We start from the raw sequence: 27533 nt of genomic DNA on the forward strand, positions 1-27533 counted from the left end.
TTCAAAGAGAGTTGTCATTTATTTAAAACTTCACAAACATGAGTGCAATCAGTTCGGGCGGTCGTGCCAATATAAATCAGATCAGGCGGGTCTTCACCTTTTGCTAAATATCAAGACGGCCTCCTACTGGAGAATTTTATAAGATTTTGAGATGGTCGAACATCCAGGATCCATCACAGCAGCATTCCGCGTCAGTGTGTCATCAAAATGTAATTTCTGCAAGACCTGGGAAAGAGACAGTGAGACTGTGACGACATCATCCGCCGGCATAGACAGCAATTCCTAAACTCCCACAGCAGCGAGACCTCACCCTAGGACCTGCTGCACATCTGTACTCTCATTGGCTGTATTGGCAGATTTACATCCTAGTAAAGTTAAAAACCCAAACCCCCCCCTTAGGCAGCTGTAATATGTATTTGTATTGCAGCCCGAAATATTGTATGGAACCTGCAGATTTTAGTTTTTTCCTTCCCTCTGCTGGTTTCAGGTTTCCTCTCCTCATGCCTGCTGAGCGGGGGCAGGCTCTTCCTGGCGAGATGTCAGAGCTGTGTGCTCTTAGCCAATCAGATGCCTCTCCCCTGCAGGTCCTCCAGCCCCCTAGCAGCATCCAGTCTCACGGACAACCCCTCCTTCCCATCTTCTACTGTTTTACTCTAGATGGATTTTTTGGGTTTGTGAACATTTACAGGAAGCCTGCAGGCAGGGGAAGGAGAACCAAATGCTGCTGGAAGAGGAGGATAAAGCCAATTTGTAATATATCTTATTTGGGGAAACTTTCATGTATTCACATGTACTACTGAACTGTGGGAAATTACCAGTATGTCGCTATTTAGTTTCGGTTTTGGGTCTCAAATCTGCCGGCGTTGAAACCGGACATTTAGGCTATAATTAGGAAGATAACTTACACATTCCTGGAGCGGCATTGGGTGCATACGCATAGCGCAGATGGAGCAGAGGACAGAACATCGCGCATGCGCAGTGACGTGTACTGTGCTCTGCTTCATGTGCAACGCCCTATGACGCCGGACTCCTATTTTACTAACTATTGCCTAAACGTCCGGTTTGGATGTGGGCAGGTTTGGAACGCTAAACCTCAGCTTCATAGCGGCATGCTGGAGGTTTATTTTCTCCAAACCTACTGACAGTTTCCCTTTAAAGGGAATTGTCTGGGATGGAGTTATTATTGTTGGCCACGTTATAAGCAATATGACAACTTTCTAATTGTTTTCTTATTAAACACGTATTACCTTTTATTACTTCTGCCACAACCCCCCCCAGCTGGCGGCATGGAAACATTACAGACGTGGCTCAGCTCGTACAGACCACCCCCTCTCTCCGTACGGACAACTCTTTAGGGAAAGGTGGGAGACATGTACAGGTAAACCAGCCCTTTATGTCATCTTCTCACTTGTATTGCCAGATGTAACCCATAGTCATCCACACAATACACCGAGAAACAACGGCGTCACAGGGACCATGCCTTACCTAGGTGTAAGGAATCTTTAGCGGCCCAGCTGATGCAGTAATGGAGGAGCAGCTGTTCCAATAATTCCTTCTCGTCTAAGAATTCAAGTTTCTCCATCCTGTGGACGATGAACTACAGTCACAATCACAGACGTCACCTTTCTGCTGCCCCCATCTCCCCCTCCGAGATACAAATAGATCCATCCATATGGACTTTCCAGCCTTTTATGTGCAGCATCTTCGTCTTTTGAAATCTTACGGTGATTTAGAGGAACGTCCTAGGTATATAGTGCCTGTCATATGCTAAAGATGAACCTCCCCTTTAAAGATGTCCCTACATGCCCCCCTCTCACCCTATGTGCCATGTACAGGACAGGAGTCCCCCGCTACGGCCGTGTCGCATGCCATCAGGTTATGACACGGTTGAAGCCAGGACATCTTTTTTGTACAATGTACGTGTGTGAGAGCGCGGGGGTTGGGCCATGACGGACCGCAGTGTCACTGCAAAGTTTACATGCAGTGGTGCTCAGGTCAGCGGGTGCCCTAGGGAGGAAAGGGGGGACATATAATTGCAAAGCCCTCTTATTCTTAATGAATAAGAGGGCTAAATAAAAAATATATATGTCTGCAACCCCTTTAAACAATTCTGGAACAAGCTTTCTTAGAACTCTGCATTGTGCTGTCCCTCTATTATTCCTCCTGGAAATGTATGAATCGTCAACTGGGCGTTACCATTCCCCTTATCAATTGGGCGTGTCCCTATACAGTAGAACATTGTCCAATCATCGCTAACAGTAGGGACACACCCTATGGACAAGCGGAGTGGTAACACTCAGTTTATTCATACATAACCAGGAGGAATTACAGAGGAACAGCAAAATGCAGCGTTCTAAGAAAAGGCCAGCATTTCATTGGGGATACAAGTATTTACTAAAACAGACATGTCAGGAGAGCGGACATGTCAGGAGATCGGACAGGTTATCTTTAAGACACAACATTTTATACAAGGGTTTTTAACATTTTTCAGACTCCGAGTCTCCCTCCATGTAGTCGCCCAGGTCTGTTGAGCGCAGTATTTCTAGCGGAGACGATGAAAAATTGTGTATTGTTAACAGCATTGGATTTTCAGCTACTGCCTCTTAACAAAAATGTTTAAATTAGCACACAACAAGCAGAGATCTTGAAAAACAAAAAGTATATTACGAAGTTACAGATCTAGAAACCTGAAAATCCATGTAATGTGAAGTACTCACCGTACAACATCAGCTCGGGGAAGATTACTGTACACTTTAATCATGTCCCAGGCATCGGCCGACTCCCAGCCGTTAGATAATAATCTCTCTGTCTGCAAAGGAAAGTTCCAGTAAATCCATATGAACAAGTGGCATTGCTAGGAAATAACACACTGAGTTCATCAAGATCTCCAAAGATGGGCAAGTAGTTCTAGCCAAGTTTGGTTTTGGAATACTGTAAGATGGCTATTGATACCTTTATCTGATGTTTCCAGAGATAAGCGTCACCACCCACATCTGGCAGCCTCTTATCTCTGCTCCCACCATAGAAATATCAAACCTGCAATGCCAACTGGAACAGCTACTGTTATGAGACGTGGAGAAGGCTGGTGGAGTTGTAAATGGCCAGCTTTACACCCAAAGCCAGTACTCAGCACCTTGAGGTCAAGCAACTGGATAATTTCCAAATTCACATCATAGAAAGATGAATGTGCTGCCGGTCATATGGGTGCCTTCCTTCAATCACTTTCTCATAAAGAAATGAAGTACGTCTCACTATAAAAGGTAGGTAAGGAAAGTATATATCTGTATCAGGAGATATGACCCCGTAATATGAGGTGACATACTGAAGATATCCACAGATCTGCACTTCACGTTGGTTTCACAAGTTTACTGATATCTTATCAAACATAAGGACAATCGGCTACATAATAGAGGTCATCAGATAATCCACCCACACTTTGTACGCAGCAAACTAAACTGAACTGCGAATACAGGTCAGAAAAATCAATGAGAGCAGCGGTAAATGAATAATGAGAGAACGCAAAAAAAATAATCTATCCAAACTGACCCTCCAACGTAGTAGTTATATTCTTGTATATAGGGGCAGTATTATAGTAGTTATATTCTTGTATATAGGAGGCAGTATTATAGTAGTTATATTCTTGTATATAGGGGGCAGTATTATAGTAGTTATATTCTTGTATATAGGGGGCAGTATTATAGTAGTTATATTCTTGTATACAGGAGGCAGTATTATAGTAGTTATATTCTTGTATATAGAGGCAGTATTATAGTAGTTATATTCTTGTATATAGGAGGCAGTATTATAGTAGTTATATTCTTGTATATAGGAGGCAGTATTATAGTAGTTATATTCTTGTATATAGAGGCAGTATTATAGTAGTGATATTCTTGTATATAGGGGGCAGTATTATAGTAGTTATATTCTTGTATATAGGAGTAGTATTATAGTAGTTATATTCTTGTATATAGGGGGCAGTATTATAGTAGTTATATTCCTGTATATAGGAGCAGTATTATAGTAGTTATATTCTTGTATATAGGGGCAGTATTATAGTAGTTATATTCTTGTATATAGGGGGCAGTATTATAGTAGTTATATTCTTGTATATAGGGGGCAGTATTATAGTAGTTATATTCTTGTATATAGGAGCAGTATTATAGTAGTTATATTCCTGTATATAGGAGCAGTATTATAGTAGTTATATTCTTGTATATAGGGGCAGTATTATAGTAGTTATATTCTTGTATATAGGGGCAGTATCATAGTAGTTATATTCTTGTATATAGGGGACAGTATTATAGTAGTTATATTCTTGTATATAGGGGCAGTATTATAGTAGTTATATTCTTGTATATAGGGGGCAGTATTATAGTAGTTATATTCTTGTATATAGGGGGCAGTATTATAGTAGCTATATTCTTGTATATAGGGGGCAGTATTATAGTAGTTATATTCTTGTATATAGGAGCAGTATTATAGTAGTTATATTCCTGTATATAGGAGCAGTATTATAGTAGTTATATTCTTGTATATAGGGGGCAGTATTATAGTAGTTATATTCTTGTATATAGGGGGCAGTATTATAGTAGTTATATTCTTGTATATAGGGGGCAGTATTATAGTAGTTATATTCTTGTATATAGGAGCAGTATTATAGTAGTTATATTCCTGTATATAGGAGCAGTATTATAGTAGTTATATTCTTGTATATAGGGGCAGTATTATAGTAGTTATATTCTTGTATATAGGGGCAGTATTATAGTAGTTATATTCTTGTATATAGGAGCAGTATTATAGTAGTTATATTCTTGTATATAGGGGCAGTATTATAGTAGTTATATTCTTGTACATAGGGGGCAGTATTATGGTAGTTATATTCTTGTATATAGGGGGCAGTATTATAGTAGTTATATTCTTGTATATAGGGGGCAGTAGTATAGTAGTTATATTCTTGTATATAGGAGCAGTATTATAGTAGTTATATTCTTGTATATAGGGGCAGTATTATAGTAGTTATATTCTTGTATATAGGGGCAGTATTATAGTAGTTATATTCTTGTATATAGGGGTAGTATTATAGTAGTTATATTCTTGTATATAGGAGCAGTATTATAGTAGTTATATTCTTGTATATAGGGGGCAGTATTATAGTAGTTATATTCTTGTATATAGGGGGCAGTATTATAGTAGTTATATTCTTGTATATAGGAGCAGTATTATAGTAGTTATATTCTTGTATATAGGGGGCAGTATTATAGTAGTTATATTCTTGTATATAGGAGCAGTATTATAGTAGTTATATTCCTGTATATAGGGGGCAGTATTATAGTATTTATATTCTTGTATATAGGGGGCAGTATTATAGTAGTTATATTCTTGTATATAGGAGCAGTATTATAGTAGTTATATTCTTGTATATAGAGAGCAGTATTAAAGTAGTTATATTCTTGTATATAGGGGGCAGTATTATAGTAGTTATATTCTTGTATATAGGGGCAGTATTATAGTAGTTATATTCTTGTATATAGGAGCAGTATTATAGTAGTTATATTCCTGTATATAGGGGCAGTATTATAGTAGTTATATTCTTGTATATAGGGGCAGTATTATAGTAGTTATATTCTTGTATATAGGAGCAGTATTATAGTAGTTATATTCTTGTACATAGGGGGCAGTATTATGGTAGTTATATTCTTGTATATAGGGGGCAGTATTATAGTAGTTATATTCTTGTATATAGGGGGCAGTAGTATAGTAGTTATATTCTTGTATATAGGAGCAGTATTATAGTAGTTATATTCTTGTATATAGGGGGCAGTATTATAGTAGTTATATTCTTGTATATAGGGAGCAGTATTATAGTAGTTATATTCTTGTATATAGGGGCAGTATTATAGTAGTTATATTCTTGTATATAGGGAGCAGTATCATAGTAGTTATATTCTTGTATATAGGGGCAGTATCATAGTAGTTATATTCTTGTATATAGGGGCAGTATTATAGTAGTTATATTCTTGTATATAGGGGTAGTATTATAGTAGTTATATTCTTATATGTAGGGGGCAGTATTATAGTAGTTATATTCTTGTATATAGGGAGCAGTATTATAGTAGTTATATTCTTGTATATAGGGGGCAGTATTATAGTAGTTATATTCTTGTATATAGGGGCAGTATTATAGTAGTTATATTCTTGTATATAGGGAGCAGTATTATAGTAGTTATATTCTTGTATATAGGGGCAGTATCATAGTAGTTATATTCTTGTATATAGGGGCAGTATTATAGTAGTTATAGTCTTGTATATAGTGGCAGTATTATAGTAGTTATATTCTTGTATATAGGGGGCAGTATTATAGTAGTTATATTCTTGTATATAGGGGCAGTATTATAGTAGTTATATTCTTGTATATAGGAGCAGTATTATAGTAGTTATATTCTTGTATATAGGGGCAGTATTATAGTAGTTATATTCTTGTATATAGGGAGCAGTATTATAGTAGTTATATTCTTGTATATAGGGGCAGTATCATAGTAGTTATATTCTTGTATATAGGGGCAGTATTATAGTAGTTATATTCTTGTATATAGGGGGCAGTATTATAGTAGTTATATTCTTGTATATAGGGAGCAGTATTATAGTAGTTATATTCTTGTATATAGGGGCAGTATCATAGTAGTTATATTCTTGTATATAGGGGCAGTATTATAGTAGTTATAGTCTTGTATATAGTGGCAGTATTATAGTAGTTATATTCTTGTATATAGGGGGCAGTATTATAGTAGTTATATTCTTGTATATAGGGGCAGTATTATAGTAGTTATATTCTTGTATATAGGGAGCAGTATTATAGTAGTTATATTCTTGTATATAGGGGCAGTATCATAGTAGTTATATTCTTGTATATAGGGGCAGTATCATAGTAGTTATATTCTTGTATATAGGGGGCAGTATTATAGTAGTTATATTCTTGTATATAGGGAGCAGTATTATAGTAGTTATATTCTTGTATATAGGGGGCAGTATTATAGTAGTTATATTCTTGTATATAGGGAGCAGTATTATAGTAGTTATATTCTTGTATATAGGGGTCAGTATTATAGTAGTTATATTCTTGTATATAGGGGCAGTATTATAGTAGTTATATTCTTCTATATAGGGACAGTATTATAGTAGTTATATTCTTGCATATAGGGGGCAGTATTATAGTAGTTATATTCTTGTATATAGGGGGCAGTATTATAGTAGTTATATTCTTGTATATAGGGGCAGTATTATAGTAGTTATATTCATGTATATAGGGGGGCAGTATTATAGTAGTTATATTCTTGTAAATAGGAGGCAGTATTATAGTAGTTATATTCTTGTATATAGGGGCAGTATTATAGTAGTTATATTCTTGTATATAGGAGCAGTATTATAGTAGTTATATTCTTGTATATAGGGGGCAGTATTATAGTAGTTATATTCTTGTAAATAGGAGGCAGTATTATAGTAGTTATATTCTTGTATATAGGGGCAGTATTATAGTAGTTATATTCTTGTATATAGGAGCAGTATTATAGTAGTTATATTCTTGTATATAGGGGCAGTATTATAGTAGTTATATTCTTGTATATAGGGGGGCAGTATTATAGTAGTTATATTCTTGTAAATAGGAGGCAGTATTATAGTAGTTATATTCTTGTATATAGGGGCAGTATTATAGTAGTTATATTCTTGTATATAGGGGGCAGTATTATAGTAGTTATATTCTTGTATATAGGACCAGTATTATAGTAGTTATATTCTTGTATATAGGGGCAGTATTATAGTAGTTATATTCTTGTATATAGGGGCAGTATTATAGTAGTTATATTCTTGTATATAGGGAGCAGTATTATAGTAGTTATATTCTTGTATATAGGGGCAGTATTATAGTAGTTATATTCTTGTATATAGGGGCAGTATTATAGTAGTTATATTCTTGTATATAGGGAGCAGTATTATAATAGTTATATTCTTGTATATAGGGGCAGTGTTATAGTGGTTATATTCTTGTATATAGGACCAGTATTATAGTAGTTATATTCTTGTATGTAGGGGGCAGTATTATAGTAGTTATATTCTTGTATATAGGGAGCAGTATTATAGTAGTTATATTCTTGTATGTAGGGGGCAGTATTATAGTAGTTATATTCTTGTATATAGGGGCAGTATTATATTAGTTATATTCTTGTATATAGGAGGCAGTATTATAGTAGTTATATTCTTGTATATAGGGAGCAGTATTATAGTAGTTATATTCTTGTATGTAGGGGGCAGTATTATAGTAGTTATATTCTTGTATATAGGGGCAGTATTATGAGACACTTTTGTGAGAAAACCCCTTAAACCATAACGGTATTGAAAGATACTAATATGCACCTTATTGGTATGTATTATCAGGGTATGGATGGAATGTGCATATCGTAGGGATTTGCGTCCGTCCCATTATGCAAGAATGATTTATAGTTTAGAAGAACTAAAGAAAGGAGACGTCACAATAGATCAATACTGATCAATGCCTCCAAGGCCCATTTAGTGCTGCAGAGCATATATAAAACACGTTAGTGGTGTCGTATGACTGATAAATAGATATCACATTGTATAAGGAATGGCTTCTGAACCTGAGACTGAAGTGATCGGCAGGCCTCTACGCCGGCCAGGTTACACTGTCTCCTCTGCAGGTTCTCTACCATTATCTGCCCAAATCGATCCGCCATGTTCACCTGTGAAAATCAGAACAGAGGTTGAGGGACGCGTCCTTATCACCAGCTTAACAAATAAATGTAAAGTGTTCACAGCTTGTAAAGAGAACTTGGATGATCCGGTCTATTAAATCCGGCCAGACCAGGTTGGCGTTTATATGAACAGCTGGTGACATGATGTTCTCGAGCCGTTACATAACTCACTTTCATCACTTTTAGGGGACATTTCTCCCAGTTATCAGTTTTGCACTAGCTTAGCATATAATTGAAAATGGAAGACAGCAAACTTTACTGATGCATTGGTCTACCAACACGGACGCAGAATTGCTGTTAAACATATGGTCTCATCACGATCACCAGTATACAATGATACCCACGCCCAATCATGTATTACAGAGCCAATCATCTATCTGCATGAACCCGTTTCCATCAGATTATAGCAGCAGGTCTGTATTTAGACAAGGGGCTGCCACCTTAAATACATATTTCCCGTATGGCTTCATTAGCTTGTCTTACATGTAGCCGTTTTGCATTTTGAGCAGGTACTCAGGATATCCATCATGGTCACATACCACTGAACTATTTCATGTGTCAGAGGACAAGGCAGACAAATGACGACACCAGCCTCTGTCCACCCACTGCAAAAGAGGAGACAGAGCTCCCGTCTAATATTAGGCACCAGCACAGTCTATGAAGGTTGTTTTTGGCTATTGCTTTCCCTACATCTCAATCAATGAAGCTGTAGTCTGAAGTAATGACGACATTCATTACTATGTATAGCCGCTAGTGTGACCTTAGTGAAAGAAAACAGTGTTGTAGAAAGAGGTGTAGTATAGAGGATCTGTCATCTCTCCTGTGTGGTGTGGTATAGAGGAGCTGTCAGCTCTCCTGTGTGGTGTAGTATAGAGGATCTGTCAGTTCTCCTGTGTGGTGTAGTATAGAGGAGCTGTCAGTTCTCCTGTGTGGTGTAGTATAGAGGAGCTGTCAGTTCTCCTGTGTGGTGTGGTATAGAGGAGCTGTCAGCTCTCCTGTGTGGTGTAGTATAGAGGATCTGTCAGTTCTCCTGTGTGGTGTAGTATAGAGGAGCTGTCATCTCTCCTGTGTGGTGTGGTATAGAGGAGCTGTCAGCTCTCCTGTGTGGTGTAGTATAGAGGATCTGTCAGTTCTCCTGTGTGGTGTAGTATAGAGGAGCTGTCAGTTCTCCTGTGTGGTGTAGTATTGAGGAGATGTCGGCTCTCCTGTGTGGTGTAGTATAGAGGATCTGTCAGTTCTCCTGTGTGGTGTAGTATAGAGGAGCTGTCAGTTCTCCTGTGTGGTGTAGTATAGAGGATCTGTCAGCTCTCCTGTGTGGTGTAGTATAGAGGATCTGTCAGCTCTCCTGTGTGGTGTAGTATAGAGGATCTGTCAGCTCCCCTGTGTGGTGTAGTATAGAAGATCTGTCAGTTCTCCTGTGTGGTGTAGTATAGAGGAGCTGTCAGCTCCCCTGTGTGATGTAGTATTGAGGAGATGTCGGCTCTCCTGTGTGGTGTAGTATAGAGGAGATGTCTGCTCTCCTGTGTGGTGTAGTATAGAGCATCTGTCAGCTCTCCTGTGTGGTGTAGTATAGAGGAGCTGTCACCTCTCCTGTGTGGTGTAGTATAGAGGAGCTGTCAGCTCCCCTGTGTGATGTAGTATTGAGGAGATGTCGGCTCTCCTGTGTGGTGTAGTATAGAGGAGCTGTCAGCTCCCCTGTGTGATGTAGTATTGAGGAGATGTCGGCTCTCCTGTGTGGTGTAGTATAGAGGAGATGTCTGCTCTCCTGTGTGGTGTAGTATAGAGGAGCTGTCAGTTCTTCTGTGTGGTGTAGTATAGAGGAGCTGTCAGCTCTCCTGTGTGGTGTAGTATAGAGGAGCTTTCAGCTCTCCTGTGTGGTGTAGTATAGAGGATCTGTCAGTTCTCCTGTGTGGTGTAGTATAGAGGATCTGTCAGTTCTCCTGTGTGGTGTAGTATAGAGGATCTGTCAGCTCTCCTGTGTGGTGTAGTATAGAGGATCTGTCAGATCTCCTAACTAGTCTATTTTAGTGAAATCTTACATTCACCATGAAATAATAATTCTGGGGGAAAAAATCTTAGAACTCTGCATTGTTCTGTTCCACTGTTATTCCTCCTGGAAATGTATGATTAAACTGACAACTGGATGTTTCCATTCCCCTTGTCAAATCAGCGCCATCGCGAATAATAATGAAGAAGTGCCCATCTTACCTGTTCATAGTTTATAAACATGGCTGTGGGAAAAGTGCAGGCAGCCCACTTCAACAGGCTACCAGACTGCTCAGGAGTCATATAAACCAACACACACTCGGCCACGAGAAGAGTTGGCAGTCTGGAAATAAAACAAAACGTCAGAATACATTCCACCCAACATCTCCAGAGCCCGGGACAAACCACGCTGTGAGGCCATGCCCTCAAAGTCCACATAACAGACTAAAATCAGTATGAAACACAGGACATACAGTAAGTAAGGGTTCCCTTACAGTCATAAGGAATGGGCTATACGGCGACTTGTGCTGTCCTTGGCAGAAACCTTTGTGACTTTTACAACCCATTTACTATCAGGCAAAGCATGAGGCTCATTAGAACTGGTGTCAGGATATCCCCTATCAACACATATGTGGCTGTGCTGCACATAAAGGAAGGTAGCAATAAAGCTGCCAGTGCCACAGGAGCAGGCCCATCATCCACTGAAAGTGACCCGCGGCAGAGATAGGGCATGAAAACTGATGATATGGAGAGGCACAATGCATTAAAGGGAATGTGTCGCTAGAAATTATATTTTTCAGTGGACCGATGTTTATATAACTAATTACACATTGTTTTAATGTTTTTTTTTTATTTTGTCACAAGTCAGAAAATATTATAAATTAGATTCTAAATTGTAATATTTCCATATGCTGGCCACTAGAGGGAGCAGTTCCCAAAATTGAGGAGGGAGTCCCCATTCCTCATTCCCATGGGCAATGTACCTACTCAAGGCTCCTCTTCTCTATAAGCGCCAGAAAGCAAACAAGAAAAAGATACCAGTCTGGAAGCCACTCTTAGCTCTGGTGTCGTAAAGATGCTTGGGGGGGGGGGCAAGAACCAGCACCGGAAAGGAAGGATTTTTGGTCCCTTTGGCTCTATGTTCACCTCGACTTGGAGGAAATGTAAGAGATGCTGAAGCCGACAAATGTCCTCGTGTAAAAAAGTGCGGCAAGGCCAAGTTTACATCACCGTTATTTAAGTCCGTTGTTCCGTGAAAGAAGCAGAACAACCAAAATGATGGCGTGCCAAATCCGTCACACGATGGACACCGACAAAACCTGTAACTTTAATGGATTACGACAAGTTTCTGGCATAGTTTGCATCACTTTACCAGAAAAAAAAATAGCGCTATTTTTTTTCTGTCATTTTTTTCAAAATCTGCACGAAGGTTCCTAACGGAGCCACAAAACGCTGATGTGAACAAGATCCGGTCGATTATTATTGTTTGTTTTAAATATCGCTCAGTGTTGTGTTAGATGCAACGTATTGAAGTCAAACAGACACCTTACTGTGGGTCCATGCCAAATTTCTTCAGCTTCTCCTCCATGTCCTTCACGTTTCTCAGGTCTGCGCCGATGATGGAGTAGTGTGTGGAGTCCAGGCTGTGAGAATCTATGGGAAAAGTCAGACAAATATATTTTTACAAGCGTCTGAGCAGCCGGCACAGCCTGGACACACAGGTATTACATGGCACAGGTATTACATGGCGCAGGTATTACATGGCGCAGGTATTACATGGCGCAGGTATTACATGGCGCAGGTATTACATGGTGCAGGTATTACATGGTGCAGGTATTACATGGTGCAGGTATTACATGGTGCTCAGCGTGGCATAAAGACATCAAGTTCAACCTCTCCCAGATCTCCTTCTATAGTCCGGAGGGGGACGGTGACAATTGTGTCTCGTGGAAGGAAATTCTCCCACACCCTACAAGGGCGGTTGAATAATTTCCTTCAATCAAATTTTATTGAAACTTCGCTCTTACTCTTTATAACTCTCAGCACTGCAATCTATAAGGTCAATGTTTTATTCTATAAAGGGGAGTCCCGATGACAATGAATGGAGCGGTGGTTGGGCAGGTATCCGCCGCTCTATTTACCGCCTATGGGACTGACAGAAACAACCAACCGGCGTACTCAACAGTTTCCGTCATTCACATAGACATTGAATGTAAGGGCAGCGCGCGTGCTCAACCACTCGTCATCCTCGCTGCGGTTGAGTAGTGAGGAGGAACGGGAGTCGGGACCGCGGTTCTCATGATCGGTGGGGGTCCCAGCAGACACAAAATCATCACCTATCCTGTGGAAAGGTAATAATCTAGGATTTTGGGAATACCCCTTTAATGTGTCAATGGTCACTACGGTCTTAAGTCACTTCCTTTTGTAAAGCTAGGACATATCGTTGGGACCCCTGCCAATCAGTACCTAGCATGGCCGCCGTACGTGGAGCTACTGTGCTTGTGTACACAATAAAGGGGATGCGATGCTCGCAGGAGTGCCGCGGCCCCTCCATTGTGATGATGAAGTACACCCTAGGATAGACCCACAACGATCAATGGCATATGCAGAGTTTCTTATTCATTGGTAGAAAGACCCCCCCCATACCTTTTATTTGCTTCTGGTCCTTATAAGGGGGGGGGGGGGTGTGCGGATCGTACAAAGTGCACACGCTCTGCAACAATTTGCACCTTACCCTTGATCGTAACGTTTTATGGTGTGTCAATTTAGGAAGATAAATAAATGGTAAATCTTGTCGTTTACGAGTCGTAATAATCATCCTAGTTATGAAATGGTGAGAGTGAGAACATGTATAGCAGATACGGGATTTAACAGAGAGGCTGGAGACGACCCAAACACGCCGCACTGAGCCCTGCTCCGCACACACAAGGGACCGTCATCCGTCTCACTCACAACTAAGCCAAGTCTGTTTATAAGCTCCTCTTGAAAATGTAGAATTAAAGGGGTTTTCCAGTTCCTAAAAATAGAAGCCCTATCCTCAGGTAAGCCGCCAATACCTGATCAGTTGGGGTCCGACTCCCGGGACCCCCGCCGATCAGCTGTTTTGAAGAGGCTGCAGAGTACGAGCGCTGCTTCCCCTTTATTCATTAGCTGCTCGTACTGTGAATTGCCGACGCACTGCAACGGGAGAAGGTTGTAGTACGGAGAACCGCCGCTACAAGTGTGTCCACGATTCACAGTACTCACAGATAAGGAATGAAGGGGCAGCAGCGCTCGTACCCTGCAGCCCCTTAAAAACAGCTGATCAGCGGGGGGTGCTGCAAGTCAGACCCCGACCAATCAGATATTGATCAATTTTAAAGGGACTGGACAACCCCTTTTAAGACCCCCATTAACACTAACTTGTACTTTGACTCTGAAGGCAGTCTGGTCCCGGACTGGTCTGAAAACCCAGTGAAGGTCCCCAAAATAATTAAAAAAAACTTAAAAAAAAAAACTTAATATTAATCTCTTTCTTCTTTTTTAATATACTGAACCAAAAATCCTGCTCTGCTCTACGTTGCTATGATATTTAGGTCCTAGTGCAAGGACGTGTCGTACGTGATGAGCAGCCACCACAGGAAGGTATTTACATTAGGCGAAATGCCATCGCAAGCAGCTGTGATTGACATTTTTCCCGGAAACAAACAGCGCCACCCCTGTTCATGGACTGATATCTGGTATTGTAATGGATTAGAATGGTGCCTGTTCTGGGGGGGGGAGCAGCCCATTTTTCTAATCCCAGAAGACCCCTTATCTTATAGGGAGCCCGTTATCTGGCAGGGCCTCACCAATATCAAACTCCCATTTGGAAAAGTCCTTATAGAAGAGCCAGCGGCATGCGAGGGCTTTGAGACTGGTGTCCTAACCCTAAGGCTACATTCACACGAACGTGGCAGATTTACACGCGTAAAAAACGCACAGAAATCTGTCCGTGTGCGTTGCGTTATTGCCTCGGTGTGCTTTGCGAGTGGCATGTGTTTTTCACGCACTCGCACAGCACTTTTTTTTTTCAAAGGAATTCATGCTGAAATCACAAACCGCACACGGATGAATACGCACCAATATAGGATTTGTAAGTTTTAGGCAACGGACACTCGATGCGTGAAAACTCATGCAAGTGTGAACGGCCCCAAGGAAATCAATGGGGCCGTGTGCTGCGCGTTTCAACGCACACGCACGAGAATTACGTTGATGTGAATGGGCCCTAATCCTAACTAAAAGGTCATGGGATGCTAATATTGATATGAACCGTTATCTCGCTGACAAAACATATCTGATTGGACAGCCGCCCGTGTATGCGTACAAAGGACAAGAAGGTGAAATCAAAGAAATATCCTGCAAACAGATGAAGATCCAAGGCGTTCCTTTAGATTTCTCATTCGGCGAGCGGCCTTAAAGGGTTTGTCCAGTGAGATAAAATGAATGGCCTATCCTCAGGATAGGCTATCAATATCTGATTGGTGGGGGGTCCGACACTCGGCACCTCCGCCAATCAGCTGCTTGCAGCGGCCGCTTCGGTTCACAGCATTACAGATTCTTCTCATTCAAGGACTGGGAGAAAGCTGTAATACTGTGCACAGTGCTAGGAATTTGGTGGCGTCTTACAGCATGGAGAGCTGCGACCCCTTCATGCAGCTGATCGTCGGGGGTGCCGATAGTCCACCGATCAGACATGATGGCCTTTCCGGAGTATAGGCCATCAATTTTAACTCACCGAGGAACTCCTTTAACCTTATCACAATTCTTCCTATGAATGCTGGGAACTTTAATGGCTCCCGATTTCCCTCTCCGTCTAGTTTTATACTTAATGTGTGGTCCTAACCAAGAACGGTGACCTTGGATGTAAAGTTAGAGTCAATTCTATTAAAATACAAGTAGGGGGAGAATTAGCTACTTCCTCTCTCAATGAGGTCACCAATGAAATACACATCCCAGAATTCTTTGTATTAGGAATTGCTTAAAAAGGAAAAAGAAACGATAACCTTAGATGCTGTAAATAGGGGGAAAGCTCTGCTTTGTCTGACCTGACAAGTAAACGTTTGGTCACAGATCCCAGATCATGATTTACACGCAGGAATATATTCAATCAAGCACAATAAGAGGGTGGAGGAAGAAGGTTCATACTGCAATTAACTGCCAGGGAGAGCTGAGAGAGGGATTGCGGGGGGGCTCTAGGTGACCAGTGGCAGCAAACTTAGCCTCATAAAAACTAATATGGCTGACAATGGTATCGGTCAGTCAGCTACTTCCTGTATGGTATCTACATGGGAAAGCAGCTTTCTGGGCAAGCTAGGAGTATGACGGCCTTGTGATAAAACATTTGGGCTTTAATGTTACACTTGGATTCCATTTGCACCAGTATTTAGTAGATCAGATTTGCAGACGTCAGCAATCGCTCTTCTCCCAAGACGGAGGACCCACAAATCCCTTCACAGACAACGGACTCACCTAAAAGCAGCGACTCTCCAGAATGGGATTCCATTATAGGTTTGGACAGTGGAGGTTTCGACCTATTAAAAATGGGAAGTTCATTTTTTAAACTTACGAAAAAAAGCAATTCTCCAGGATTATAACTCAGATATAGACTCTGAATATGTTCAGCGTTATTACTGGCGGACTAAAGCACGACTGCGGTGAAATACGACGGAGATGTGCCAAAAAAAATCATGTTGTGGTTATGAAAAAGCGAGGGGAAAAATAGAACAAGTCCGCATGAGAATCGTACTGGAAATGTTCCCATCTGTGGAATTAGGGCTCATTTCTTCTTACCATATCATCTATCAGTGTCCCTGTAGTATATATATTTATTTTTTAGGGATGCACGATGCATCGAAATTTCCATACCTTTTCGATGCTGTGTGTTGAGAAACGGTTCGATACTGTCAAGTTACGTAATTCGATACTAAGCTGAGCGTCCGCACAGCTTACTATTGAAATACATGATGGCGCCCGCGATTTTCTCTTCCTTCAGTGACCGCCCCGCTCCTCTTTAGTACTGGGCGCGTCACAGTAGGAGGGAGGAACGCTCCTCCTTCCTTTCCCACTGCCGCCAATGATGAGCTGAGTCCTCCCTCCTTTTTTCCGCTGCCACTTCTGTGTGTAGGGGCAGGGAGGGAGGAGAATGGCGCGAGTGGCACAGGCAGTGGGTTCCTGTTGCCGTGCCGGTGTCGCTCGCACCCTAAGTTTGGAATCAGGACCGCGCTGCCGTGTAGTCACTGAGAGGAAAGCCCCGAGCAGGTATAAGAGCAGAACAAAAGCCTAAAATAAAGGCACTAGTATTAGTATCAGCCAGCATTGAGGAACATAGGATAGGGGATACGTGTGGTTGCTGGGTGTCGGCCACTGGGACTCACAGTGATGAGGGGAACGGAGACCGAAAGTCCCCCGAAGTGCTCCATGAGAACGGAGCATTGGTGAGAATGTTCAGCCAGAGCTCCACTGACTGAGACAGCGGTCCCGGAAGACCCATAGAAATGAATGGAGCGCTGGCCGATCACGCACACAAACGCTCCGTTCTCATGGAGCACTTCGGGGGACTTTCGGTCTCCGTTCTCCTCATCGCTGAGGGTCCCAGTGGCCGACACCCAACAATCACACGTATCCCCGATCAGATTCAATACAATTAAAATGTTAGTCAGAAAATGGAAGGTCTTTATATTTTTGTGTTGTGTTTTTTTTCTTATTGTTAGCAAAGTATCGTTTTGGTATCGAGAATTGCAATATTACACAAAGTATCAGTATCGAAGTCCAAATTGTGGTATCGTGACAACCCCAATATATATATATATAAAGTCTAACCTCTTGGCACCATGCGGCATAAATGTACAGTACTGGGCGCTTCAACGTAGTGACATACATCTGTGGCTTTGTGATCGCCGCCACCTCACAGCGACAACTGGGATTGGAGAAGACTTCAATTCTGGCCAGTTAACTCTTGTGACGCCGTATTAAATAAATCACTATGCTAGGAATCAGGTAAATACATAAAACACACATGGACGACTGACTTACTTTAGATTATACAGTTTCCTGGCAACTATCGAGGGGAAGTCCACTTCAAAATACTTTATTGGGAGAATATTTTCATCCTACAAAGATTTAAAATGAATAAAACAGTTTTAATAAAATGCTAAAATTGTAAGTAAAATAATAAACTGCAACGGTAAACACCAATCAACAGGTCAGTAGTTATAGTGCAGTTCACATGTACACGAGCGATGCCAAGATCGTCACTGGCCCTGCGCATCAGGACAGGCAGAGGAGCTCAATGGATCATTTCTACCATTTCCATTGGTTTCCTTGCAGGATGTTCCCAGATTAATGTATTACCACTACTGGCCAGCAGGTGGCGGGGAGGTAACTGGTGGTAGTTACCCTATGTCATATAGGACAAACCCCAATATTAAAATTCTGCATTGTACCATTCTGAGCTTGAGACCATTATAGTCTATATAGACTTTGATCTGGAGGGTGAATTAAGGCTTCCGTTGAGGTTTCCGTTTGACAGCAAGAATAACGCTACATACCGCACTTTCTTGCCGCCAATAAACCCTGACATAACTTTATAGCGCGTATCTGAACAGAGCCATGGTAGTGTGGATTCCATGATAAGGTGGGGTAGTTTGGGGTATAACCTGCAGTAGTGGTCTCCAACCTGTGGCTCTCTTGCTGTAGTCAAACTACAACTCCCAGCATGCCCTGGTAGTTTCTCCAACAGCCCTAGGTTGGAAACCACTCACCTACAGGAAAGATTTAATCTCCTTCGCTCATATATGCAGGATCGCGTCTTCAGTGGTGAGCAAACAATCATGGGTATAATTGGGTGGGCTCGGCAGGTGTGTAACCCGAAGCAAAAGGAATGCACCATGGAATCTGCAGGCGCTATCGACTAAAAACGTACATTCAGTAGATAATCTGCAGCTATCTGACGAGTAGTGACACTCCGCATCTACAGATAAGCAGAAGAAAAAGAAAACATTTACAGTTGTAGCCATAAACCTCGTGACCGGTCGTGTGGATCTAGTTCCCTTGATCTTTGGATCTGAAATTGAACATCAACCCCTTTATACCATTATGTCCGAATTGTGTTCTTTTTTTTTTTTATAAATTCTTTTATTTATCAATTTTACAAACAGACATGTCACGATAAATGTCAAAAATACACAACCATATGGTACTTCGGCACGCAGGCCGGTATATGTGGTCATCCTGTAAAGGTAAATGTACAGGCAGGGTATCGCCAGGCAATAATCGGGGCTAATCCCCTGCATCCTGAGCCTGCAGACATGCATCAAGGCCCACAGCGAAACAGAACTTAGAAGAAAGTTTGAAAAAGGAGATGAGAAAAAAGGAACGACAGAACGAGGAAAGGAAGGGACGAGTTCCTTTGTTAAGTGTCATGGCTGAAGAGCATATCAAGAGGCTACGATGTTCCTGAATTCCACAGATGATTGGAACCTGACCCAGTGATACCAGGTCTTCATGAACTTGGCGTGAGTAACTCTCATAGATGCCGTGAGATCCTCCATCCTCATGATCTCCTGTATCTTATCGAACCACAAGCTGAGCGACGGCGCAGCCGATTGTCTCCAAAGCGCTGGTATGCAGGTCCTGGCAGCGCTCGCCAGATGGCGGACCACCGAGCGACGATACGAATACAGCGGAACCTCGCACAGATGGAGCAAGAAGAAGGCCGGTGTGCACGGGAGCGGGAAGTCAGTGAATTTGGAGGCGCTACGCCACACTCCTGACCAAAATGCCGTCAGCCGCGGGCACTCCCAGAAGACATGTAGTATCGTTCCCACCTGGTCACCACATCTCCAGCACAGCGGTGAGACCGCCGCAATCATAGCATGTAGTCTGGAAGGCACCCTATACCAGCGCGTTAAAATTTTAAATCCCGCTTCCTGATACCTGCTGGCCATGGACGATTTGTGTGTCGTTGTGTATATCCTATCTATTTGTTCCGCCGAAAACGTGATTCCCAAGTCCCTTTCCCCGAATTGTGTTCTTATGATCACATTGTGAAATCACCCAGAGGGACTATAAAAAAAAAATATATATATATTAAAGTAAAGTCTAATAAAGTTTTAAAAATAAAAAAATTTATGTTCACAGAAACAAACATTTTTTACCCGAAAAAGTGTTACAAAATTTTACACATGAATGATATTGTTACACATTACTTCTTAAAAGAAATCCTAAAAAACAACGGTGGATTGCTGTTCTTTTTTTTTATCCCCCCCAAAAACTAATAAAATTTACTCAATAATCTACAGATACCCCACAACTGTTCTATTAAAATATATGACTCGTCCCGCAAAAATACAAGCCCCCATACGGCTACATCAGCGGAAAAATAAAGTTACGGCGCTTGGAATGCAGCGATATAAAAAAGGATTGGTTTTTTTTCTCCATGAAATGTGTTTATTGTGCAAAAGTAATAAAACAAAAAAAACTAGTTACATTTGGTATCGCTGTAATCGTACTAACCCATAGCGTGATTAATACTGCGGAACGGCCGCTATACAGTGGTCGGAGCCTTCTGCTTCCAGCACTGACCACTGTATAGCTTCTGGCGCCCGGAGCAGCTGATCGGTGCAGGGACCGGGTGTCGGACTCCCACCCATCATATACGGGTGTCCTATCCTTTGGATTGCTCATCAGGATAAAAAACAGCCGCCAACCTGGACAAACCCTTTAAGTGGGTCATGTGAATGGACACCGTGTAATACTACATTACCTCTGCAACAGCCACACAAAGCCATAACAGCTGGTCATCAAGGTAGTTTAAATGACCCACAAACTGGATGAGTAACGCTGGGTTCACACATCGCAGTCAAAACGCGTTTTTTGGCAAGTTTTTTAGCGAAATTGCGTCAAAAGGGTAACGCAGTCTAGGTAGTGATGATCCTCGTTCTGTATCGTCTGGATGACGAAGCGACTAAAATCTCAGCAGCGTTTGGTGCCCTCTTGTGGCGAAAAGTATAATGCATTTAAGAATTGCCTAAACAGCAATTCCCTAATATGTTATTCATAATAATAATAATAATAATCTTTATTTATATAGCGCCAACATATTACGCAGCACTTTACAATCTAGAGGGAACATAAACAGACATTACATAGTGACAAAGCTAATTTACAATTCAGACAGGAGGATTGAGGACTCTGCTCGCAAGAGCTTACAATCTATGAGGAAATAAGGGACACACAAAGTGTAAGTTCAGTACAATGGTCCGGCCATCTTTTATGCACACAAAGCTGCATGCGCCGTCACCGGCCGGTATCCGTGTATGACGGACATGAAGAGAAGGAGTGTGAGGGAATCTTATGCTGATGACGAATGGGGCCAAGGAAAGGAGTCAGATTAGGGAATGTTATAGGCCATGTTATTGGGAGTTACTCATTCTTATTTCAGGAGCGTTCCAATACTTACACATCGCATCTGTCGCAATGATTTCTATGTGTACGACGCGTTGTGTGCAATATACTAATCATTTAGGGAATAGAATATCAGACGTGCTGCAGTGGGATGATCAATAAGGCCCCATGCATGCGACCGTAAAAACGCCCACAATTATGGGCCGTAATTACGGGCCTATAGACTTCTATTGGCCATGGGTACCTTCCCGTTTGCTTACGGGAAGGTGCCCGGGCCGTTGAAAAAATATGGAACATGTCCTATTTCAGGCCATAATTACGGGAGCGTTGCTGGGCGACGTCAAGGGATAGTCACTGTCCAGGGTGCTGAAAGAGTTAACTGATCGGAAGTAACTCTTTCAGCACCCGGGACAGTGACTACCGCTGAAGTTAATAGTATTACAAGTTAACTTACCCAGAACTCCCTGCTTCTTCCTCCAGTCCGGCCTCCCGGGATGACGTTTCATCCCATGTGACTGCTGCAGCCAATCACAGGCTGCAGCGGTCATATGGACTGGCGCGTCATCCCGGGAGGCCGGACTGGATGTCAAAAGAGGGAAGCGTCACCAAGACAACGGCTGGGTAAGTATGAACTTTTTTACATTCAATCGCTGTGGAAACTCTGCCCGAAAGGGCTGCCCCTTCTCTCCATCCAGCACTGATAGAGAGAAGGGGCTGCCGATTGGTGCAGAGAAAACGGGTCCGTAAATTCGGGTGGAATACTGGTGACAGCGGGCCCGTAAATACTGGTGGAATACGGGTCGAATACGTGTGACAAAGGACCCGTATTTACGCGAGTGTTTACAGGAGGAAAAAAAATACGTTCGTGTGCATGAGGCCTAATATTGTAATCGTCTTTTACCATCGGACCGTTAATAAATATCGTTACACTGGCTGACAAACCCAGTAGCCGTCATCCTCGGCTTGTGATCAGCTCCTTCTACTGCTTCTGTTATATTGGGTAGTGTTATCAGGAGTCTGTGTGTAAGATGCAGTATTGATAAGGGGTCATAGAGATTTCCCCATTCTGATAACAATCCATCACTTCATCATTATGTAGAGCAGCTACCACTCCCTGTATGCCCCGACAGCTGACCTCAAAAATGTGTCCTTCCCTATGAAAAAGGGAGTGCATTGCATTATTCTTCTAGTCGTCATTGGCGACAGTCAACAAGTTTGTTGTCAGACACACCCCTAACAGCTTACGTCAGCTCCTATAATACAGTTTGTCCACATGAGATGACTGTACAGTGTAAACAAAGCAGATCACCAGAGCAAGCGCCATGCAGAAACTGAACCAGCAGGGGATGCCCTCTAGGTCCTGATGTTCTATATCATACCTTTAATCTCCAGAACGTTGTGTCCAGTCCGGCCCCAAGATTGATTATCTGACATTTGCACTCAGTCTTCTTGAGGAAGGCATTGAGCAGATGATTAACCCCTTGTACACGAGCATAGTAACCTGATGAATAAGATAGAGAGAGAGATTACCTCACTTATTTAAAGGGAACCTGTCATATACATTATGCTGACCACTCTCCGCTGATCGATCACTCTATGCACAGTAATAGTGAGACATCTGTCAATCAACAGAGAGTGGGTGGAGCTAGTGGCTGCTCATAAATACGCCAGACTCGTCTCTGGTGGTGCTGCCCATTTTCTTTGCTTGATTCGGCCCTAAGAGGACATATGGACAGGGGTTGTGAATGAGTGTGGGGGTGTTGGCAGTACCATCTGAATTAGACTGGTAGGACAGGGCAGCATGATTAGAGCCGTGTCCACCTAAGAGCAGCACAGAGGGTGCACAGCCTGCTGAGCGGAGGAGAGATGCCAAAAGATGGCACCAAGCTGACCAATTCAAGGGGACAATAGCAGCAATATAAAAGCATCCTCCAACTCCTGTAGGGGGTAGTGGTGGGCTTACAGGAGGTGCTACATTAACTGGTTCCCGACCGCTGGCTGTATTTTTACGGCCAGCGGTCAGGGACGGGTCCTTAAAACCCGAGCCATAGATTTTTTTACGGCTCGGGTTTTAACTTGCTGCCCGCGCGATCGGGCAGCTGAATGTCGGGTCTCCGGCTGTCAGTGACTCCTGGGGACCCTGAGGAGAGGATAGAAGCAGCTTTCGCTGCTTCTGTCTTCTCCGATCTCTTTTACACAACGCTCAATGAACGCTGTGTATAGGAATAAAGACAGCAGCAGCCGCGCCGCTGTCTCTATTCATCCCGGTGATCATGTGACTGGTCACATGATCGCCGGGTGCCGTTAGTGACAGACTGCTGCTGGGTCTTACTAGACCCAGCACAGCCCTATTAGTGACAATCGTCACTATGAGAGGGCTGATTTCCCCTGTAACTGGGGCTGCTGTGCAAAAAGATGGTGTAAAAGAAAGAAAAAAATATATATAAAAGTTCCCCAAAGGTCTTTTTTGACCTTTGGGGGACAGACCATAGTAATAAAAAAAATAGTAAAGTGCAAAAATTTTTTTATAATAAATACACATAAAATACCCACCCCAAAAACACGTCCCCCCCCCCCGCCAACCATTGTTGTAACACTAGCACTGACCCAATTACCCTAATATAGACATGTAATATATTCAAATTTACGGTAGACGATGACGATCACAAATAAAAGGTCTATTTTAGGGTCAAACTATGTTATTACCAAAAAAAAAATAAAGAGAAACGTAAAAAAAAAGCGTCTTTTTTTACTATTATTTTCAAACTTTATGAACAAAAATTCTAAAATAGCAAAAAGGATGTGTATAAAAACAATAAAAAAAAGAAACCTGCATTGTCTACGGAAAAAAACAAAAATCGCAAAAATCACGTCGTTTGCCCAACAAATAAAAAAGTTATAGCCATTTAACGAACACGTGCTAAAAATGGCTAAACGGTGTCTGGACCTGAAGGCGCAAAATAGCCCGGTCCTGAACTGGTTAAAGCAGATCGGTCATCATACTGTGCTCCCCAGTGTTAGAGCTGAATATGACAGGGACAGGAGCGCGGCACGACCACACCAAACAGCACTAAAAATAGTGACTAATCAGGCCTGACAAAGAATACAGAAGACGTATAGTTACGAGCCCGCTGTATTCATAAGGGGAGCGCTGCCCCGGCCCCGCTCACCAGTGACTGACAGCTGCCATGTATATATGCAGATACGTGGCAGCCGTCAATCACCAGTGAGGGGCCGGGCGGAGGTGAGTGGGGCGCACCCTTCATGAATCCAGTGGACTCATAACTATAAGGGTTTGTCCACAAAGTACGAATTAGCTACGGATTTTCCACAATGGATTTCATTGCGGAAAATCCCCAGCGTTATACAGGAGCAGCAGAGTGGATGAGATTTGAACAAATCTCATCCACTCACTGCGTAAAAAAATACGTAGAAAAACTGTTCATATTTTGACCTGCGGTACGTTTTTATGGATCCGCAGAATGTACATTTATGCTGCGGAATCGCTGCTCTTCTATTGCGGTTTTACCCCATAACAAATGTTGCAATTTTTGCGTTGGAAAAGCTGCGATTCCTCCGCAAAGATCGCAAATCAGAAAAAATAAAAACTCCTTAAATTAATTTTAAAAAAAGCCAATACTTACCCCCTGGGCGTCGTCATAGCATCCCCTTGTTTTCCATGCAGCCAGGCCTCCTGGGATGTCGTTTCATCCCATGTGACTGCTGCAGCCAATCACAGTGGTCACATGGACTGCAGTATCATCCCAGAAGGATGGGCTGCACAGAGAACAGAGCGGCACGTTGCTATGACAACATCCGGGGGGGGGGGGGTATTAAAGGTGTTTTCCCCATCTTGGGACCTTTATGGAATATCCACAGAATATGCCATAAAAGTCCGATAGATGCAAGTCCCACCTCTGGGACCCGCACCCCGAAAACTCGCTATAGCTTACTCAGCTCCCCCTGCCTCCCGGCCACATCCTGGTTAGGTGGTCGGGAGGTATGGAAACATCCGAGCTCACTGAGCTATGCTGTTTCTGTAACTCCCGACCACCTAACCAGGACGTAGCCGGGAGGCAGCGGGAGCCGAGTAAGCTAGAATGGGGTTTAGGGGACCAGTTCCAGAGGGGAGACCCGCATCTATCGGAATTTTATGGCATATCCTGTGGATATGCCATAAATGTCCAAGATGGGAAAACCCCCTTAACTTTTTTTTTTTCCTGCAGTGTTTCCATCCGAAAATCTGTAGCACAATTAGGTGCAGTTTTTCAGCCAGAATCACCTGCGGGTCCTAGGACGGATACGCGGCGTACTTTTATGCAGCGTTATACGCCCTGTGTGAACATACCCTAAGTCTGCTGTATTTGTTGTCAGGCTCCATTAGCCAAACGGTACAATATTAGTTTTTTTTGTGCCGTTTGGGCTCATGGACAGGTCCGCTGCACTCTGTCCTTAAATAGGAGAGTATAGGATCAGATATCGGATCTGCTATCACTGGACTAAGATGCGCCAATTAATAAATGAATCTCATCTCTGGCCGTCCGCGCGCCATAAAGTCCAGCCTACTCCAGGTTGGAGCTGAGGAGATTTGCGTTATAATTTACATCAGATTCTGGTCTAAATTATAGTCAATTTGACAACTACTTTTGTGAAAACCGCAGTAAAAAACCCACAATTTTCCCCGCAAACTGCGACTTTTATGCCATTTACGACTTTTCTACACAAAATACTGGCGGAGAAGAGTTCGTAAATTCCCCTGAACGTCCATAGAAGAGCGGGCAGTAACGGGTGACTCGTACACCCCGCAGACTTGCCTCGGTTTATCTCCGGTGCTTTGCGCTCCTTGGCTTGTCTCACAAAATACTGAATGTAAGGATCCTTCCAATAACCGATACTGACTGCAAACCTGGAAACGAGAAAGCGAGGAGGCGGTGAACACATCGAATGAGGACCAACACGGTGACGCACAGACTCTGCCAGGTGTAGGACAATCACTCCTTCAAGGGGAGTTCCGTTAACAATTTTGCGATCTGATTTATTTTATTGTGGCGGGGATAAATAGCGGTTCTAGTAACTTCCATCCTGAGGAGGTGACCATCCCTCCCTCCCCCGCATTGTAATTACCAAAACGAAGCCACATTGCAAACATCCAACCGCTTTGTGCCTACAGCTCCTATCCAGACCTATGTGTCTCCATGGTTACAGACTACCCTGTGTAGTCTGCTGCCGCAGTCACGTGTTCCTCTTTTCCAACTGCTTCCTCCTCTCCTGTATGTATTAGAGTAAAACAGGTCTGTAGGATCAGACTACATAGTTTGTTTGTAGTCAGTAACCACGGAGACACATAGGTCAGCATAGGAGCTGTATACCCAAAACAGTAGTAGATTTGTAATCAAGACCAATAATGGAATAATAGACAGAATAATGATAGTTTAATTTCAGATCATTTGATTATCACTGTCTATGGTCACCTTAAAGGGCTTGTCCATTTTGCACAACAATTAGAAAAAAACCTGCTTCAATCACCTCGAAATGCCCTAATAAGACATTTTACATATTTCAAGGGGTTGTTTGTAGCAGACATCCCCTTTAAGGCACGTGTCAGTAAGACTGGACTTCTCAGTGACTACTGTCTGCCCGGGATAACACGCACTGGACCTCACGTGTCCCGTGTAACAGGCGCAGCACGTGTAATGACAGCCCGGCTTTTGTCTTATCCGGCCCCCAGTCCTTCCCCACCTCTTACAGACAGAGGCGTCATCGCAGGTCCCTCTCACAGCCTCGTCCGCGGTGTCAGAGTCTTGCCCGGTAGGTCTGGACATGTCGTCTCCGCTGCCTGTCACTGATGCTCCGGCAGCTTGTTGACGTTTTGCAGCTGCAACGCTACTGTCTGCCTAATTCTAACATAACTGGCTACCATTGGTCAATAGACGAGCTGCGTTCCCGAAACGCAATCCTATTGGCTGCGTGGGTTGTGGCAATCCGGAAGTGTTCGTTTGAAGGTCATGGATCGGTGGAGGACATTTTTGATTTGGGAAAGTGGTCAATGACTGCTCATTCAGCCTAGAATTAGATTCTCACTGTTACTATAATTGATTTATTTACGTGGCTTATAGAGCGCCAACATACTCCGCAGCGCTGTACAGAAGTTGTCATTATTCACAATAAGAATTCCCTATCTAAATGTTATAATAAAGGTCCTTAAAGGGAATGTGTCGCTAGAAATTTTTTTTAATTTATTTTTTTCAGTTAAACAGTTAGTATATAAGTGATTACACATTGTTTTAATTTTTTTAATTTTTTCACATGTCAGGAAATATTATAAATTTGATTCTAATTTATAACATTTCCATGTGC

The 27533-nt window shown here is 42.4% G+C and overlaps 1 protein-coding gene across 2 annotated transcripts; it reads right to left on the minus strand.

Annotated features, from left to right (window-relative positions):
- Positions 1-27094, minus strand: LCMT1 (leucine carboxyl methyltransferase 1). Of its 2 annotated transcripts, XM_075830516.1 has the most exons (11): positions 26916-27092; positions 25991-26082; positions 22556-22677; positions 17805-17881; positions 16242-16303; positions 12302-12404; positions 10974-11094; positions 8652-8753; positions 2718-2809; positions 1486-1583; positions 1-225 (listed from the first exon to the last, which is right to left on the minus strand). In XM_075830516.1, the coding sequence occupies exons 1-11, from the start codon at positions 26996-26998 to the stop codon at positions 203-205; spliced, it is 975 nt and encodes a 324-aa protein (XP_075686631.1). In that variant the 5' UTR covers positions 26999-27092; the 3' UTR covers positions 1-202. The 2 variants fall into 2 exon arrangements, with proteins under 2 accessions (XP_075686631.1, XP_075686632.1); XM_075830517.1 differs by lacking the exon at positions 16242-16303 and having other exon boundaries at positions 12297-12404; positions 26916-27094.
- Between the last annotated feature and the right edge of the window lie 439 nt (positions 27095-27533).

This window comes from Rhinoderma darwinii, chromosome 6, assembly GCF_050947455.1.
Source record: "Rhinoderma darwinii isolate aRhiDar2 chromosome 6, aRhiDar2.hap1, whole genome shotgun sequence".
Lineage (NCBI taxonomy): Eukaryota > Metazoa > Chordata > Amphibia > Anura > Rhinodermatidae > Rhinoderma > Rhinoderma darwinii.